Genomic DNA, 16,291 nt, shown 5'->3' with positions numbered 1-16,291 from the left:
CTCTTTTTCCCTTCCTCCCCCTCTCCTCCCTTCCTCCCTCCCTTTCTCCTCCCTTCCTCCCTTCCTCCCCCTTGTCCTCCTTCCTCCCTCCCCTTCCTCCCTCCCAGCAGATTGTACTGGGATATCCCCTCCCTTCCTCCCTCCCTTCCTCCCTCTAACAGCCTCCCCCTTCCCTCCAACAGATTCCTCCCTGGGATCCCTCCCTCTCCCTCCCTCCTCCTCCCTCCCTCCCTCCCTCCCTCCTGGGATATTCCTCCCCTCTCCCCTTCCTCCCTCCAGATTCCTCCTGGGATCCTCCCCTTCCTCCCCTGAGACAGCCTCCCCCTCTCCTCCCTCTCTCCTCCCCCCTTCTCCCCCCTTCCCTCCCTCCCTCCCTCCCTCCTCCCTCCCTCCCTCCCTCCCTCCTCCCTCCTCCCCCTCAATATCTTTCACTGTCTCCCTCTTCTCATCTGTATGAGTGGGTGTTGATAGGACATCAACCATTACGTGCTGTGATGAGGGACTGCATTAGTGGTGAATGAGTGTGTCTGCGTGTGTGGGCGTGTGTGTGTGCATGTGTGGGCCTGCATTAGTGACACAGGGGAAACCTTCACTGTGCAGAGTCAGGGATCCTATCTGTCCTTACCGAAGGCCAGCTGATGAGTGCATTTTTTCTCACTATTTAAACCCACACACTGTGAATTTAAACTAGTCAATTAGAGACGGCATCAATTATGCATCAATGTTGATGTTTCTTTTACCTGGGATATTCTATAACAGCCCTGAGACAGTAGATTGTACTGGGATATTCTGTAACAGCCCTGAGACAGTAGATTGTACTGGGATATTCTGTAACAGCCCTGAGACAGTAGATTGTACCTGGGATATTCTATAACAGCCCTGAGATGGCAGATTGTACCTGGGATATTCTGTAACAGCCCTGAGACAACAGATTGTACCTGGGATATTCTGTAACAGCCCAGAGACAACAGATTGTGCCTGTCCTCTAGCTATTTGTTTGTATTATTTTCCCTCACTCTTTCTCTTTCTCTGTCTCTCACGCACACACACACGCGCATACACATGCATGCACGCACGCACATACACACACAGACACACACACACACAAACACTTTTTTAAGAGCAGTGTTCCGTGGTTGTTGTGTCTCTAAACTGAATCAATAGTAATTGTTTGTCTCATCATCGTTCCAGCAGCCAGAGGCCACATAGAGCTTTAGGTTCATAAAGCTGGGCCTGCAACTGATAACCACAGCTAAAGACAAGTCAAGCAGACAAGACAGAGACAGAGAGAGAGAAAGAGAGAGACAGCAGACAGACAGCAGACAGACAGTAGACAGACAGAGAGAGAGACAGCAGACAGACAGCAGACAGACAGTAGACAGACAGAGAGAGAGACAGCATACAGACAGAGAGAGAGAGAGAGAGAGAGAGAGACAGCAGACAGACAGCAGACAGACAGTAGACAGACAGAGAGAGAGACAGCATACAGACAGAGAGAGAGAGAGAGAGAGAGACAGCAGACAGACAGTAGACAGACAGAGAGAGAGACAGCATTATGACAGAGAGAGAGAGAGAGAGAGAGAGAGAGAGAGAGAGAGCAGACAGACAGCAGACAGACAGTAGACAGACAGTAGACAGACAGAGAGAGAGACAGCATACAGACAGAGAGAGAGAGAGAGACAGCAGACAGACAGCAGACAGACAGTAGACAGACAGAGAGAGAGACAGCATACAGACAGAGAGAGACAGCATACAGACAGAGAGAGAGAGAGAGAGACAGCAGACAGACAGCAGACAGACAGTAGACAGACAGAGAGAGAGACAGCATACAGACAGAGAGAGAGAGAGAGACAGCAGACAGACAGAGAGAGAGAGAGAGAGAGACAGCAGACAGACAGCAGACATACATTAGACAGACAGAGAGAGAGACAGCATACAGACAGAGAGAGAGAGACAGCAGACAGACAGCAGACAGACAGAGAGAGAGACAGCATACAGACAGAGAGAGAGAGAGAGAGAGAGAGAGAGAGAGAGAGAGAGAGAGAGAGAGAGACCGAGAGAGATACAGACAGAGAGAGAGAGAGAGAGAGAGAGAGAGAGAGAGAGAGAGACAGCAGACAGACAGCAGACAGACAGCAGACAGAAAGAGAGAGAGACAGCATACAGACAGAGAGAGAGAGAGAGAGAGATAGACAGACAGCAGACAGACAGCACTGGAAAGAGAGAGAGAGATAGAGACAGAAGACTGACAGAGAAAGTGAGAGAGAGAGTGACTGCTTATTTAGTTTCCCTTTTGTACTTTAACCATTTGTACATCGTTACATTGTACTGTATATATACATAATATGACATTGGAAATGTCTTTATTCTTTTGAAACTTCTGTGAGTGTAATGTTTACTGTGTTTATTGTTTATTTCACATTTGTATATGATCTACTTCACTTGCTTTGGCAATGTTAACATATGTTTCCCATGCCTATAAAGTCTTGCATAGCCTTGCTATTGAGAAAGGCCACCGTGGAGGGGGCAGGTGGAGGTGGAGGGCGAAGGTGGAGCTGGTGGGGGCATGGAGCAGGTGGAGGTGAAGGGGGCAGGTGGAGCTGGAGGGGGCAGGTGGAGGTGGAGGGGGCAGGTGGCTGGAGGGGGCAGGTGGAGGTGAAGGGGGCAGGTGGAGGTGAAGTGGGCAGGTGGAACTGGTGGGGGGCAGGTGGAGCTGGAGGTGGAGGTGGAGGTGAAGGGGACAGGTGGAGCTGGAGGGGCAGGTGTAGCTGGAGGGGGCAGGTGGAGGTGAAGGGGGCAGGTGGAGGGAAGGGGCAGGTGGAACTGGTGGGGGCAGGGAGCAGGTGGAGGTGGAGGGGCAGGTGGAGCTGGAGGGGGCATGTGGAGGTGGAGGGGGCAGGTGGAGCTGGTGGGGGCAGGGAGCAGGGGTGGAGGGGGCAGGTGGAGCTGGAGGGGGTATGTGGAGGTGGGGGGGCAGGTGGAGCTGGGTGGGGAGCAGGTGGAGGTGGAGGTGGAGAGGGCAGGTGGAGCTGGAGGGACAGGTGGAGGTGAAGGGGACAGGTGTAGGTGGAGGGGGCAGGGAGCAGGTGGAGCTGGAGGTGAAGGGGCAGGGAGCAGGTGCAGGTGGAGGGGACAGGTGGAGGTGAAGGGGACAGGTGAAGGTGGAGGGGGCAGGTGGAGCTGGTGGGGGCAGGGAGTAGGTGGAGGTGGAGGGGGCAGGTGGAGCTGGAGGGGGCAGGTGGAGGTGAAGGGGGTAGGTGGAGCTGGTGGGTGCAGGGAGCAGGTGGAGGTGGAGGGGGAAGGTGGAGGTGAAGGGGACACATGTAGGTGGAGGGGGCAGGTGGAGCTGGTGGGGGCAGGGAGCAGGTGTAGGTGGAGGGGGCAGGTGGAGGTGAAGGGGACAGGTGTAGGTGGAGGGGGCAGGTGGAGGTGAAGGGGACAGGTGTAGGTGGAGGGGGCAGGTGGAGCTGGAGGGGCAGGTGGAGGTGAAGGGGGTAGGTGGAGCTGGTGGGGGGCAGGGAGCAGGTGGAGGTGGAGGGGGCAGGTGGAGCTGGAGGTGGAGGGGGAGGGGGCAGGTGGAGCTGGTGGGGGCAGGGAGCAGGTGGAGGTGGAGGTGAAGAGGGCAGGTGGAGCTGGAGGGGACAGGTGGAGGTGAAGGGGACAGGTGTAGGTGGAGGGGGCAGGGAGCAGGTGGAGCTGGAGGTGAAGGGGCAGGGAGCAGGTGCAGGTGGAGGGGACAGGTGGAGGTGAAGGGGACAGGTGTAGGTGGAGGGGGCAGGTGGAGCTGGTGGGGGCAGGGAGTAGGTGGAGGTGGAGGGGGCAGGTGGAGCTGGAGGGGGCAGGTGGAGGTGAAGGGGGTAGGTGGAGCTCGTAGGTGCAGGGAGCAGGTGGAGGTGGAGGGGGAAGGTGGAGGTGAAGGGGACACGTGTAGGTGGAGAGGGCAGGTGGAGCTGGTGGGGGCAGGGAGCAGGTGTAGGTGGAGGGGGCAGGTGGAGGTGAAGGGGACAGGTGTAGGTGGAGGGGGCAGATGGAGGTGAAGGGGACAGGTGTAGGTGGAGGGGGCAGGTGGAGCTGGAGGGGGCAGGTGGAGGTGAAGGGGGTAGGTGGAGCTGGTGGGGGCAGGGAGCAGGTGGAGGTGGAGGGGAAGGTCGAGCTGGAGGTGGAGGGGGAGGGGGCAGGTGGAGCTGGTGGGGGCAGGGAGCAGGTGGAGGTGGAGGTGGAGAGGGCAGGTGGAGCTGGAGGGGACAGGTGGAGGTGAAGGGGACAGGTGTAGGCGGAGGGGGCAGGGAGCAGGTGGAGCTGGAGGTGAAAGGGCAGGGAGCAGGTGCAGGTGGAGGGGACAGCTGGAGGTGAAGGGGACCGGTGTAGGTGGAGGGGGCAGGTGGAGCTGGTGGGGGCAGGGAGCAGGTGGAGGTGGAGGGGGCAGGTGGAGCTGGAGGGGGCAGGGAGCAGATGGAGGGGAGGGGGCAGATGGAGCTGGAGGGGGCAGGTGGAGGTGGAGGGGCAGGTGGAGCTGGTGGGGGCAGGGAGCAGGTGGAGTTGGAGGGGCAGGTGGAGCTGGAGGAGCAGGTGGAGCTGGTGGGGGCAGGGAGCAGTTGGAGGTGGAGGGGGCAGGTGGAGCTGGAGGGGGCAGGTGGAGCTGGAGGGGGCAGGTGGAGCTGGTGTGGGCAGGGAGCAGGTGGAGGTGGAGCTGGAGGGGGCAGGTGGAGGTGAAGGGTTGGGAGCAGGTGCAGGTGGAGGGGACAGGTGGGGGGCAGGTGGAGGTGGAGGGGCCAGGTGGAGGAGCAGGGAGTAGGTGACGGTGGAGGGGTCAGGTGGAGGTGGAGGGGGCAGGTGGAGGAGCAGGGAGCAGGTGAAGGTGGAGGGGCAGGTGGAGGTGGAGCTGGAAAGGGGAGGTGGGTGGAGGGGGCAGGTGGAGGTGAAGGGGGCAGGTGGAGTTGGAGGGGCAGGTGGAGGGGGCAGGTGGCAGATGGAGGTGAAGGGGGAGGTGGAGGAGGAGGGGGCAGGGGGTAGGTGGAGTTGGAGGGGGCAGGGGGCAGGTGGAGGTGGAGGGGGCAGGGGGCAGGTGGAGGTGGAGGTGGAGGTGGAGGGGACAATTGGGGGAGGAGGTGGTGGGAGTAGGTGGAGGTGGAGGGGCAGGTGTAGGTGGAGATGGAGGGGGCAGGTGGGGGGGGGGCATGTAGCAGGTTGAGGTAGAGGGGGCAGGTGGAATTGGAGTTGGAGGGGAAGGGGGCAGGTGGAGGTGGAGGTGGAGGGGGCAGGGAACAGGTGGAGGTGGAGGGGCAGTTGTCTCTGTCTCTGTCTCCGTCTCTGTAGTCTGTCTCTATACTCTGTCTCTGTCTCTGTAGTCTGTCTCTGTTTCTGTAGTCTGTCTCTGTCTCTGTAGTCTGTCTCTATACTCTGTCTCTGTCTCTGTAGTCTGTCTCTGTTTCTGTAGTCTGTCTCTGTCTCTGTCTCTGTAGTCTGTCTCTGTCTCTGTAGTCTGTCTCTGTCTCTGTTTCTGTAGTCTGTATCTGTCTCTGTCTCTGTAGTCTGTCTCTGTCTCTGTCTCTGTCTCTGTTTCTGTAGTCTGTCTCTGTCTCTGTCTCAGTAGTCTGTATCTGTCTCTGTCTCTGTCTCTGTCTCTGTTTCTGTAGTCTGTCTCTGTCTCAGTCTCTGTAGTCTGTCTCTGTAGTCTGTATCTGTCTCTGTAGTCTGTCTCTGTCTCTGTAGTCTGTCTCTGTCTCAGTCTCTGTAGTCTGTCTCTGTACTCTGTTTCTGTCTCTGTCTCTGTCTCTATTTCTGTCTCAGTCTCTGTAGTCTGTCTCTGTACTCTGTTTCTGTCTCTGTCTCTGTTTCTGTAGTCTGTCTCTGTCTCTGTCTCTGTTTCTGTCTCTGTCTCTGTAGTCTGTCTCTGTCGTCTGTAGTCTGTCTCTGTCTCTGTCTCTGTCTCTGTCTCAGCCTCAGTCTCAGTCTCTGTAGTCTGTCTCTGTCATCTGTAGTCTGTATCTGTCTCTGTAGTCTGTCTCTGTCTCTGTCTCTGTAGTCTGTATCTGTCTCTGTAGTCTGTCTCTTTTTCTGTAGTCTGTCTCTGTCTCTGTAGTCTGTCTCTGTCTCTGTCTCTGTCTCTGTAGTCTGTATCTGTCTCTGTCTCTGTCTCTGTAGTCTGTCTCTGTCTCTGTAGTCTGTATCTGTCTCTGTCTCTGTCTCTGTAGTCTGTCTCTGTCTCTGTCTCTGTCTCTGTAGTCTGTCGCTGTCTCTGTCTCTGTCTCTGTCTCTGTCTCTGTAGTCTGTATCTGTCTCTGTAGTCTGTCTCTGTTTCTGTAGTCTGTCTCTGTTCTGTCTCTGTCTCTGTCGTCTGTCTCTGTCTCTGTCTCTGTCTCTGTAGTCTGTCTCTGTCTCTGTCTCTGTAGTCTGTCTCTGTCTCTGTAGTCTGTCTCTGTAGTCTGTCTCTGTTTCTGTAGTCTGTCTCTGTCTCTGTCTCTGTTTCTGTCTCTGTAGTCTGTCTCTGTCGTCTGTAGTCTGTCTCTGTCGTCTGTAGTCTGTCTCTGTCTCAGTCTCAGTCTCAGTCTCTGTAGTCTGTCTCTGTCATCTGTCTCTGTAGTCTGTCTCTGTTTCTGTAGTCTGTCTCTGTCTCTGTCTCTGTAGTCTGTCTCTGTAGTCTGTCTCTGTCTCTGTAGTCTGTCTCTGTCTCTGTATCTGTCTCTGTAGTCTGTCTCTGTTTCTGTGTCTGTCTCTGTCTCTGTTTCTGTAGTATGTCTCTGTCTCTGTCTCTGTAGTCTGTCTCTGTCTCTGTTTCTGTAGTATGTCTCTGTCTCTGTAGTCTGTCTCTGTCTCTGTCTCTGTAGTCTGTCTCTGTTTCTGTAGTCTGTCTCTGTCTCTGTAGTCTGTCTCTGTCTCTGTCTCTGTAGTCTGTCTCTGTCAACTGTAGTCTGTATCTGTCTCTGTAGTCTGTCTCTGTTTCTGTAGTCTGTCTCTGTCTCTGTCTCTGTAGTCTGTCTCTGTTTCTGTAGTCTGTCTCTGTCTCTGTCTCTGTAGTCTGTCTCTGTCTCTGTCTCTGTAGTCTGTCTCTGTCTCTGTCTCTGTAGTCTGTCTCTGTCTCTGTCTCTGTCTCTGTCTCTGTAGTCTGTCTCTGTTTCTGTAGTCTGTCTCTGTCTCTGTCTCTGTCTCTGTACTCTGTCTCGCTCTCACTCTCTTAATTCAATTCAAAGGTCTTTATTGGCATGGGAAACATGTTTATATTGCCAAAGCAAGTGAAATAGATGATAAACAAAAGTGAAATAAATAATTCAAATGAACAGTAAACGTTACACAAGTTCCAAAGGAATAGAGACATTTCAAATGTCACATTATGGCTGTATACAATGTTACAACGATGTGCAAATAGTTAATGTCTCCATCTCTCTCTCTCTCTCTCTCTCTCTCTCTCTCTCTCTCTCTCTCTCTCTCTCTGTCTCTCTCTCTCCTCTCTCCCCTCTCTCCCTCTCTCCCCCTCTCTCTCTCTCTCTCTCTCTCTCTCTCTCTCTGTCTCTCTCTCTCTCTCCCTCTCTGTCTCTCTCTCTCTCTCTCTCTCCCTCCCTCCCTCCCTCCCTCCCTCCCTGTCCCTCTCAATTCAATTCAATTCAAGGGGCTTTATTGGCATGGGAAACATGTGTTAACATTGCAAAAGCAAGTGAGGTAGATAATATACAAAATAAACAATAAAAATCAACAGTAGACATTACACATACAGAAGTTTCAAAACAATAAAGACATTACAAATGTCATATTATATATATACAGTTTTTAAACAATGTACAAATGGTTAAAGGACACAAGATAAAATAAATGAGCATGAATATGGGTTGTATTTACAATGGTGTTTGTTCTTCACTGGTTGCCCCTTTCTCATGGCAACAGGTCACAAATCTTGCTGCTCTCTCTCTCTCTCCTCTCTCTCTCTCTCTCTCTCTCTCTCTCTATCTCTTCCCCTCCCTCCATCCCTCCCTCCCTCCCTCCCTCCCTCCCTCCCTCCCCTCCCTCCATTCACTCAGATGAGCTGATATTCTGGCTTCTCAGTGCCAGGCTGAATATTATTCTCTCCCTCCCTCCCTCCCTCCCCCCTCCCCCTCCCTCCCTCCCTCCCTCCCTCCCTCCCTACATTCACTCAGATGAGCTGATATTCTGGCTTCTCAGTGCCAGGCTGAATATTATTCTCTCTCTCTCCCTCCCTCCCTCCCTCTCTCTCTCTCTCTCTCTCTCTCTCTCTCTCTCTCTCTCTCTCTCTCTCTCTCTCTCTCTCTCTCTCTCTCTCTCTCTCTCTCTCTCTCTCTCTCTCTCTCTCTCTCTCTCTGTCTCTCTCTCTCTCTGTCCCTCCCTCCCTCTCCCTCTCCCTCCCTCTGTCCTCCCTCCTCTCCCTCCCTCCCTCCCCTCCCTCCCTCTCTACATTTACTCAGATGAGCTGATATTCTGGCTTCTCAGGGCCAGGCAGAATATTATTCTGTCTCTTTGATAATCATGGACATCAAGGTGATCTTTAGGAGTTCTCACCAGGTTTTCTTTATCAAGTGCTTGAACGGGGGCCAGTGTGTGTGTGTGTGTGTGTGTGTGTGTGTGTGTGTGTGTGTGTGTGTGTGTGTGTGTGTGTGTGTGTGTGCACCTCCCGCAGCACATACCTGCAGTATTGATCTGGTGGATCAATGAGAGGAAACGTGAGCTCATTAGGGTGATAATCAGCTTTAATTGAGCTCTGGGGTCCCCCCCGCCCAGCCCCGGGCAAGATTTGTGCCCTGTTGCCACAAGAAAAGGGCCACCAGTGAAGAACAAACACCATTGTAAATACAACCCATATTTATGCTTATTTATTTTCCTGTGTGTACCCTTAACCATCTGTACATTGTTGCAACACTGTATATATATATATAATATGACATTTGTAATGTCTTTATTGTTTTGAAACTTCTGTATGTGTAATGTTTACTGATAATTTTTATTGTTTATTTCACTTTTGTATATTATCTACCTCACTTTCTGTTGACACATGTTTCCCATGCTAATAAAGCATGTTGAATTGAATTGAATTGAGAGAGAGAGAGAGAGAGAGAGAGAGAGAGATGGATAAATAGAGACAGTAAATGAGTCTCTTGAGAGAGAGAGATGGATGGATAGAGACAGTAAATGAGTCTGTTGAGAGAGAGAGAGATGGATGAATAGAGACAGTAAATGAGTCTGTTGAGAGAGAGATGGATGGATAGAGACAGTAAATGAGTCTGTTGAGAGAGAGAGATGGATGGATAGAGACAGTAAATTAGTCTGTTGAAGAGAGATGGATGGATAGAGACAAAATAAATGTTGAGAGAGAGATGGATGAATAGAGACAGTAAATGAGTCTGTTGAGAGAGAGAGATGGATGAATAGAGACAGTAAATGAGTCTGTTGAGAGAGAGAGATGGATGAATAGAGACAGTAAATGAGTCTGTTGAGAGAGAGATGGATGGATAGAGACAGTAAATGAGTATGTTGAGAGAGAGATGGATGGATAGAGACAGTAAATGAGTCTGTTGAGAGAGAGAGATGGATGGATAGAGACAGTAAATGAGTCTGTTGAGAGAGAGATGGATGAATAGAGACAGTAAATGAGTCTGTTGAGAGAGAGAGATGGATGAATAGAGACAGTAAATGAGTCTGTTGAGAGAGAGAATGGATGGATAGAGACAGTAAATGAGTCTGTTGAAACAATGGATCAATAGAGACAGTAAATGAGTCTGTCAAAGAGAGATGGATGGACAAATGACAGTAAATGAGTCTGTTGAGAGAGAGATGGATGGATAGAGACAGTAAATGAGTCTGCCAGAGAGATGGATGGATAGAGACAGTAAATGAGTCTGTTGAGAGAGAGATGGATGGATAGAGACAGTAAATTAGTCTGTTGAGAGAGATGGATCTAGAGACAGTAAATTAGTCTGTTGAGAGAGAGATGGATGGATAGAGACAGTAAATTAGTCTGTTGAGAGAGATGGATGGATAGAGACAGTCCCTTCCCTCTGTTGAGAGAGAGATGGATGGATAGAGACAGTAAATTAGTCTGTTGAGAGAGAAGATGGATGAATAGAGACAGTCCCTCCCTCTCCCTCCATGAGAGATGAGAGATGGATGAATAGAGACAGTAAATGAGTCTGTTGAGAGAGAGAGATGGATGAATAGAGACAGTAAATTAGTCTGTTGAGAGAGATGGATGAATAGAGACAGTAAATTAGTCTGTTGAGAGAGAGATGGATGGATAGAGACAGTAAATGAGTCTGTTGAGAGAGATGGATGAATAGAGACAGTAAATGAGTCTGTTGAGAGAGAGATGGATGGATGAATAGAGACAGTAAATGAGTCTGTTGAGAGAGAGATGGATGAATAGAGACAGTAAATGAGTCTGTTGAGAGAGATGGATGAATAGAGACAGTAAATGAGTCTGTTGAGAGAGAGAGATATGGATGAATAGAGACAGTAAATGAGTCTGTTGAGTCTGGATGAATAGAGACAGTAAATGAGTCTGTTGAGAGAGAGAGATGGATGGATAGAGACAGTAAATGAGTCTGTTGAGAGAGAGAGATGGATGGATAGAGACAGTAAACGAGTCTGTTGAGAGAGAGATGGATGGATAGAGACAGTAAATGAGTCTGTTGAGAGAGAGATGGATGGATAGAGACAGTAAATGAGTCTGTTGAGAGAGATGGATGGATGGATCTTTAGAGACAGTAAATGAGTCTGTTGAGAGAGAGATGGATGGATAGAGACAGTAAATGAGTCTGTTGAGAGAGAGATGGATGGATAGAGACAGTAAATGAGTCTGTTGAGAGAGATGGATGGATAGAGACAGTAAATTAGTCTGTTGAGAGAGAGAGATGGATGAATAGAGACAGTAAATGAGTCTGTTGGAGAGAAGAGATGGATGGATAGAGACAGTAAATTAGTCTGTTGAGAGAGAGAGATGGATGGATAGAGACAGTAAATGAGTCTGTTGAGAGAGAGAGATGGATGGATAGAGACAGTAAATTAGTCTGTTGAGAGAGAGAGATGGATGGATAGAGACAGAAAATGAGTCTGTTGAGAGAGAGAGAGATGGATGGATAGAGACAGTTAATGAGTCTGTTGAGAGAGAGAGAGATGGATGAATAGAGACAGTAAATGAGTCTGTTGAGAGAGAGAGAGATGGATGAATAGAGACAGTAAATGAGTCTGTTGAGAGAGAGAGATGGATGAATAGAGACAGTAAATGAGTCTGTTGAGAGAGAGATGGATGAATAGAGACAGTAAATGAGTCTGTTGAGAGAGAGAGATGGATGAATAGAGACAGTAAATGAGTCTGTTGAGAGAGAGAGATGGATGAATAGAGACAGTAAATGAGTCTGTTGAGAGAGAGATGGATGGATAGAGACAGTAAATGAGTCTGTTGAGAGAGAGAGATGGATGGATAGAGACAGTAAATGAGTCTGTTGAGAGAGAGATGGATGAATAGAGACAGTAAATGAGTCTGTTGAGAGAGAGAGATGGATGAATAGAGACAGTAAATGAGTCTGTTGAGAGAGAGATGGATGGATAGAGAAAGTAAATGAGTCTGTTGAGAGAGATGGATGGATAGAGACAGTAAATGAGTCTGTTGGAGAGAGAGAGATGGATGGATAGAGACAGTAAATGAGTCTGTTGAGAGAGAGAGATGGATGGATAGAGACAGTAAATGAGTCTGTTGAGAGAGAGATGGATGGATAGAGACAGTAAATGAGTCTGTTGAGAGAGAGATGGATGGATAGAGACAGTAAATGAGTCTGTTGAGAGAGAGAGATGGATGGATAGAGACAGTAAATGAGTCTGTTGAGAGAGAGAGATGGATGGATAGAGACAGTAAATGAGTCTGTTGAGAGAGAGATGGATGGATAGAGACAGTAAATGAGTCTGTTGAGAGAGAGAGATGGATGGATAGAGACAGTAAATGAGTCTGTTGAGAGAGAGATGGATCGATAGAGACAGTAAATGAGTCTGTTGAGAGAGAGATGGATGGATAGAGACAGTAAATGAGTCTGTTGAGAGAGAGAGAGATGGATGGATAGAGACAGTAAATGAGTCTGTTGAGAGAGAGAGATGGATGGATAGAGACAGTAAATGAGTCTGTTGAGAGAGAGATGGATGGATAGAGACAGTAAATGAGTCTGTTGAGAGAGAGATGGATGGATAGAGACAGTAAATGAGTCTGTTGAGAGAGAGAGATGGATGGATAGAGACAGTAAATTAGTATGTTGAGAGAGAGAGATGGATGGATAGAGACAGTAAATTAGTCTGTTGAGAGAGAGAGATGGATGGATAGAGACAGTAAATGAGTCTGTTGAGAGAGAGATGGATGGATAGAGACAGTAAATGAGTCTGTTGAGAGAGAGATGGATGGATAGAGACAGTAAATGAGTCTGTTGAGAGAGATGGATGAATAGAGACAGTAAATTAGTCTGTTGAGAGAGAGAGATGGATGGATAGAGACAGTAAATTAGTCTGTTGAGAGAGAGATGGATGGATAGAGACAGTAAATGAGTCTGTTGAGAGAGAGAGATGGATGAATAGAGACAGTAAATTAGTCTGTTGAGAGAGAGAGATGGATGGATAGAGACAGTAAATGAGTCTGTTGAGAGAGAGAGATGGATGAATAGAGACAGTAAATGAGTCTGTTGAGAGAGAGAGATGGATGAATAGAGACAGTAAATGAGTCTGTTGAGAGAGAGATGGATGGATAGAGACAGTAAATGAGTCTGTTGAGAGAGAGATGGATGGATAGAGACAGTAAATGAGTCTGTTGAGAGAGAGATGGATGGATAGAGACAGTAAATGAGTCTGTTGAGAGAGAGAGATGGATGGATAGAGACAGTAAATGAGTCTGTTGAGAGAGAGATGGATGGATAGAGACAGTAAATGAGTCTGTTGAGAGAGAGATGGATGGATAGAGACAGTAAATTAGTCTGTTGAGAGAGATGGATGGATAGAGACAGTAAATTAGTCTGTTGAGAGAGAGATGGATGGATAGAGACAGTAAATTAGTCTGTTGAGAGAGATGGATGGATAGAGACAGTAAATTAGTCTGTTGAGAGAGAGATGGATGGATAGAGACAGTAAATTAGTCTGTTGAGAGAGAGAGATGGATGAATAGAGACAGTAAATGAGTCTGTTGAGAGAGAGAGATGGATGAATAGAGACAGTAAATGAGTCTGTTGAGAGAGAGAGATGGATGAATAGAGACAGTAAATTAGTCTGTTGAGAGAGATGGATGAATAGAGACAGTAAATGAGTCTGTTGAGAGAGAGATGGATGGATAGAGACAGTAAATGAGTCTGTTGAGAGAGATGGATGAATAGAGACAGTAAATGAGTCTGTTGAGAGAGAGATGGATGGATGAATAGAGACAGTAAATGAGTCTGTTGAGAGAGATGGATGAATAGAGACAGTAAATGAGTCTGTTGAGAGAGATGGATGAATAGAGACAGTAAATGAGTCTGTTGAGAGAGAGAGATGGATGAATAGAGACAGTAAATGAGTCTGTTGAGAGAGAGAGATGGATGAATAGAGACAGTAAATGAGTCTGTTGAGAGAGAGAGATGGATGGATAGAGACAGTAAATGAGTCTGTTGAGAGAGAGATGGATGGATAGAGACAGTAAATGAGTCTGTTGAGAGAGAGATGGATGGATAGAGACAGTAAATGAGTCTGTTGAGAGAGATGGATGGATGGATAGAGACAGTAAATGAGTCTGTTGAGAGAGAGAGATGGATGGATAGAGACAGTAAATGAGTCTGTTGAGAGAGAGATGGATGGATAGAGACAGTAAATGAGTCTGTTGAGAGAGAGATGGATGGATAGAGACAGTAAATTAGTCTGTTGAGAGAGAGATGGATGAATAGAGACAGTAAATGAGTCTGTTGAGAGAGAGAGATGGATGGATAGAGACAGTAAATTAGTCTGTTGAGAGAGAGAGATGGATGGATAGAGACAGTAAATGAGTCTGTTGAGAGAGAGATGGATGGATAGAGACAGTAAATTAGTCTGTTGAGAGAGAGAGATGGATGGATAGAGACAGTAAATGAGTCTGTTGAGAGAGAGAGAGATGGATGGATAGAGACAGTAAATGAGTCTGTTGAGAGAGAGAGATGGATGAATAGAGACAGTAAATGAGTCTGTTGAGAGAGAGAGATGGATGAATAGAGACAGTAAATGAGTCTGTTGAGAGAGAGAGAGATGGATGAATAGAGACAGTAAATGAGTCTGTTGAGAGAGAGAGATGGATGAATAGAGACAGTAAATGAGTCTGTTGAGAGAGAGAGATGGATGGATAGAGACAGTAAATGAGTCTGTTGAGAGAGAGATGGATGAACAGAGACAGTAAATGAGTCTGTTGAGAGAGAGAGATGGATGGATAGAGACAGTAAATGAGTCTGTTGAGAGAGAGAGATGGATGGATAGAGACAGTAAATGAGTCTGTTGAGAGAGAGATGGATGAATAGAGACAGTAAATGAGTCTGTTGAGAGAGAGAGATGGATGAATAGAGACAGTAAATGAGTCTGTTGAGAGAGAGATGGATGGATAGAGAAAGTAAATGAGTCTGTTGAGAGAGAGAGATGGATGGATAGAGACAGTAAATGAGTCTGTTGAGAGAGAGATGGATGGATAGAGACAGTAAATGAGTCTGTTGAGAGAGAGATGGATGGATAGAGACAGTAAATGAGTCTGTTGAGAGAGAGATGGATGGATAGAGACAGTAAATGAGTCTGTTGAGAGAGAGATGGATGGATAGAGACAGTAAATGAGTCTGTTGAGAGAGAGAGATGGATGGATAGAGACAGTAAATTAGTATGTTGAGAGAGAGAGATGGATGGATAGAGACAGTAAATTAGTCTGTTGAGAGAGAGAGATGGATGGATAGAGACAGTAAATGAGTCTGTTGAGAGAGAGAGATGGATGGATAGAGACAGTAAATGAGTCTGTTGAGAGAGAGATGGATCGATAGAGACAGTAAATGAGTCTGTTGAGAGAGAGATGGATGAATAGAGACAGTAAATTAGTCTGTTGAGAGAGAGAGATGGATGGATAGAGACAGTAAATTAGTCTGTTGAGAGAGAGATGGATGGATAGAGACAGTAAATGAGTCTGTTGAGAGAGAGAGATGGATGAATAGAGACAGTAAATTAGTCTGTTGAGAGAGAGAGATGGATGGATAGAGACAGTAAATGAGTCTGTTGAGAGAGAGAGATGGATGGATAGAGACAGTAAATGAGTCTGTTGAGAGAGAGAGATGGATGGATAGAGACAGTAAATGAGTCTGTTGAGAGAGAGATGGATGGATAGAGACAGTAAATGAGTCTGTTGAGAGAGAGATGGATGGATAGAGACAGTAAATGAGTCTGTTGAGAGAGAGAGATGGATGGATAGAGACAGTAAATGAGTCTGTTGAGAGAGAGAGATGGATGGATAGAGACAGTAAATGAGTCTGTTGAGAGAGAGATGGATGGATAGAGACAGTAAATGAGTCTGTTGAGAGAGAGAGATGGATGGATAGAGACAGTAAATGAGTCTGTTGAGAGAGAGATGGATGGATAGAGACAGTAAATGAGTCTGTTGAGAGAGAGAGATGGATGGATAGAGACAGTAAATGAGTCTGTTGAGAGAGAGATGGATGGATAGAGACAGTAAATGAGTCTGTTGAGAGAGAGATGGATGGATAGAGACAGTAAATGAGTCTGTTGAGAGAGATGGATGGATAGAGACAGTAAATGAGTCTGTTGAGAGAGAGATGGATGGATAGAGACAGTAAATGAGTCTGTTGAGAGAGAGAGATGGATGGATAGAGACAGTAAATTAGTATGTTGAGAGAGAGAGATGGATGGATAGAGACAGTAAATTAGTCTGTTGAGAGAGAGAGATGGATGGATAGAGACAGTAAATGAGTCTGTTGAGAGAGAGAGATGGATGGATAGAGACAGTAAATGAGTCTGTTGAGAGAGAGATGGATCGATAGAGACAGTAAATGAGTCTGTTGAGAGAGAGATGGATGAATAGAGACAGTAAATTAGTCTGTTGAGAGAGAGAGATGGATGGATAGAGACAGTAAATTAGTCTGTTGAGAGAGAGATGGGAATGGATAGAGACAGTAAATGAGTCTGTTGAGAGAGAGAGATGGATGAATAGAGACAGTAAATGAGTCTGTTGAGAGAGAGAGATGGATGGATAGAGACAGTAAATGAGTCTGTTGAGAGAGAGAGATGGATGAATAGAGACAGTAAATGAGTCTGTTGAGAGAGAGATGGATGA

The 16,291-nt window shown here is 47.7% G+C and overlaps 2 protein-coding genes across 2 annotated transcripts in view; one reads left to right on the top strand and one right to left on the bottom strand.

Moving 5' to 3' along the window:
• cacna2d3a (calcium channel, voltage-dependent, alpha 2/delta subunit 3a) overlaps positions 1–16,291 on the top strand; it is a 452,439-nt gene that overhangs the window by 111,319 nt on the left and 324,829 nt on the right. The window lies entirely within an intron of this gene.
• On the bottom strand, positions 2,457–8,847 carry LOC135562745 (uncharacterized). Its single transcript, XM_065005087.1, has 5 exons — positions 8,838–8,847; positions 8,634–8,646; positions 5,059–5,298; positions 4,078–4,701; positions 2,457–3,624 (listed from the first exon to the last, which is right to left on the bottom strand). The coding sequence occupies exons 1-5, from the start codon at positions 8,845–8,847 to the stop codon at positions 2,457–2,459; spliced, it is 2,055 nt and encodes a 684-aa protein (XP_064861159.1).

Source organism: Oncorhynchus nerka, linkage group LG20, assembly GCF_034236695.1.
Source record: "Oncorhynchus nerka isolate Pitt River linkage group LG20, Oner_Uvic_2.0, whole genome shotgun sequence".
NCBI lineage: Eukaryota > Metazoa > Chordata > Actinopteri > Salmoniformes > Salmonidae > Oncorhynchus > Oncorhynchus nerka.
This window is presented reverse-complemented; position numbering and strand designations above follow the sequence as displayed.

Bases quoted from the DNA above. Each gene is read 5' to 3' on its own strand.
- LOC135562745 (XM_065005087.1), bottom strand. The intron at 4,702-5,058 runs CTGCCCCCTCCA...TCACCTCCACCT, and splicing joins CCTCCACCTCCACCTGCCCC to GCCCCCTCCAGCTCCACCTC. The intron at 3,625-4,077 runs CTCCAGCTCCAC...CCAGCTCCACCT, and splicing joins CCTTCACCTCCACCTGCCCC to GCCCTCTTCACCTCCACCTC.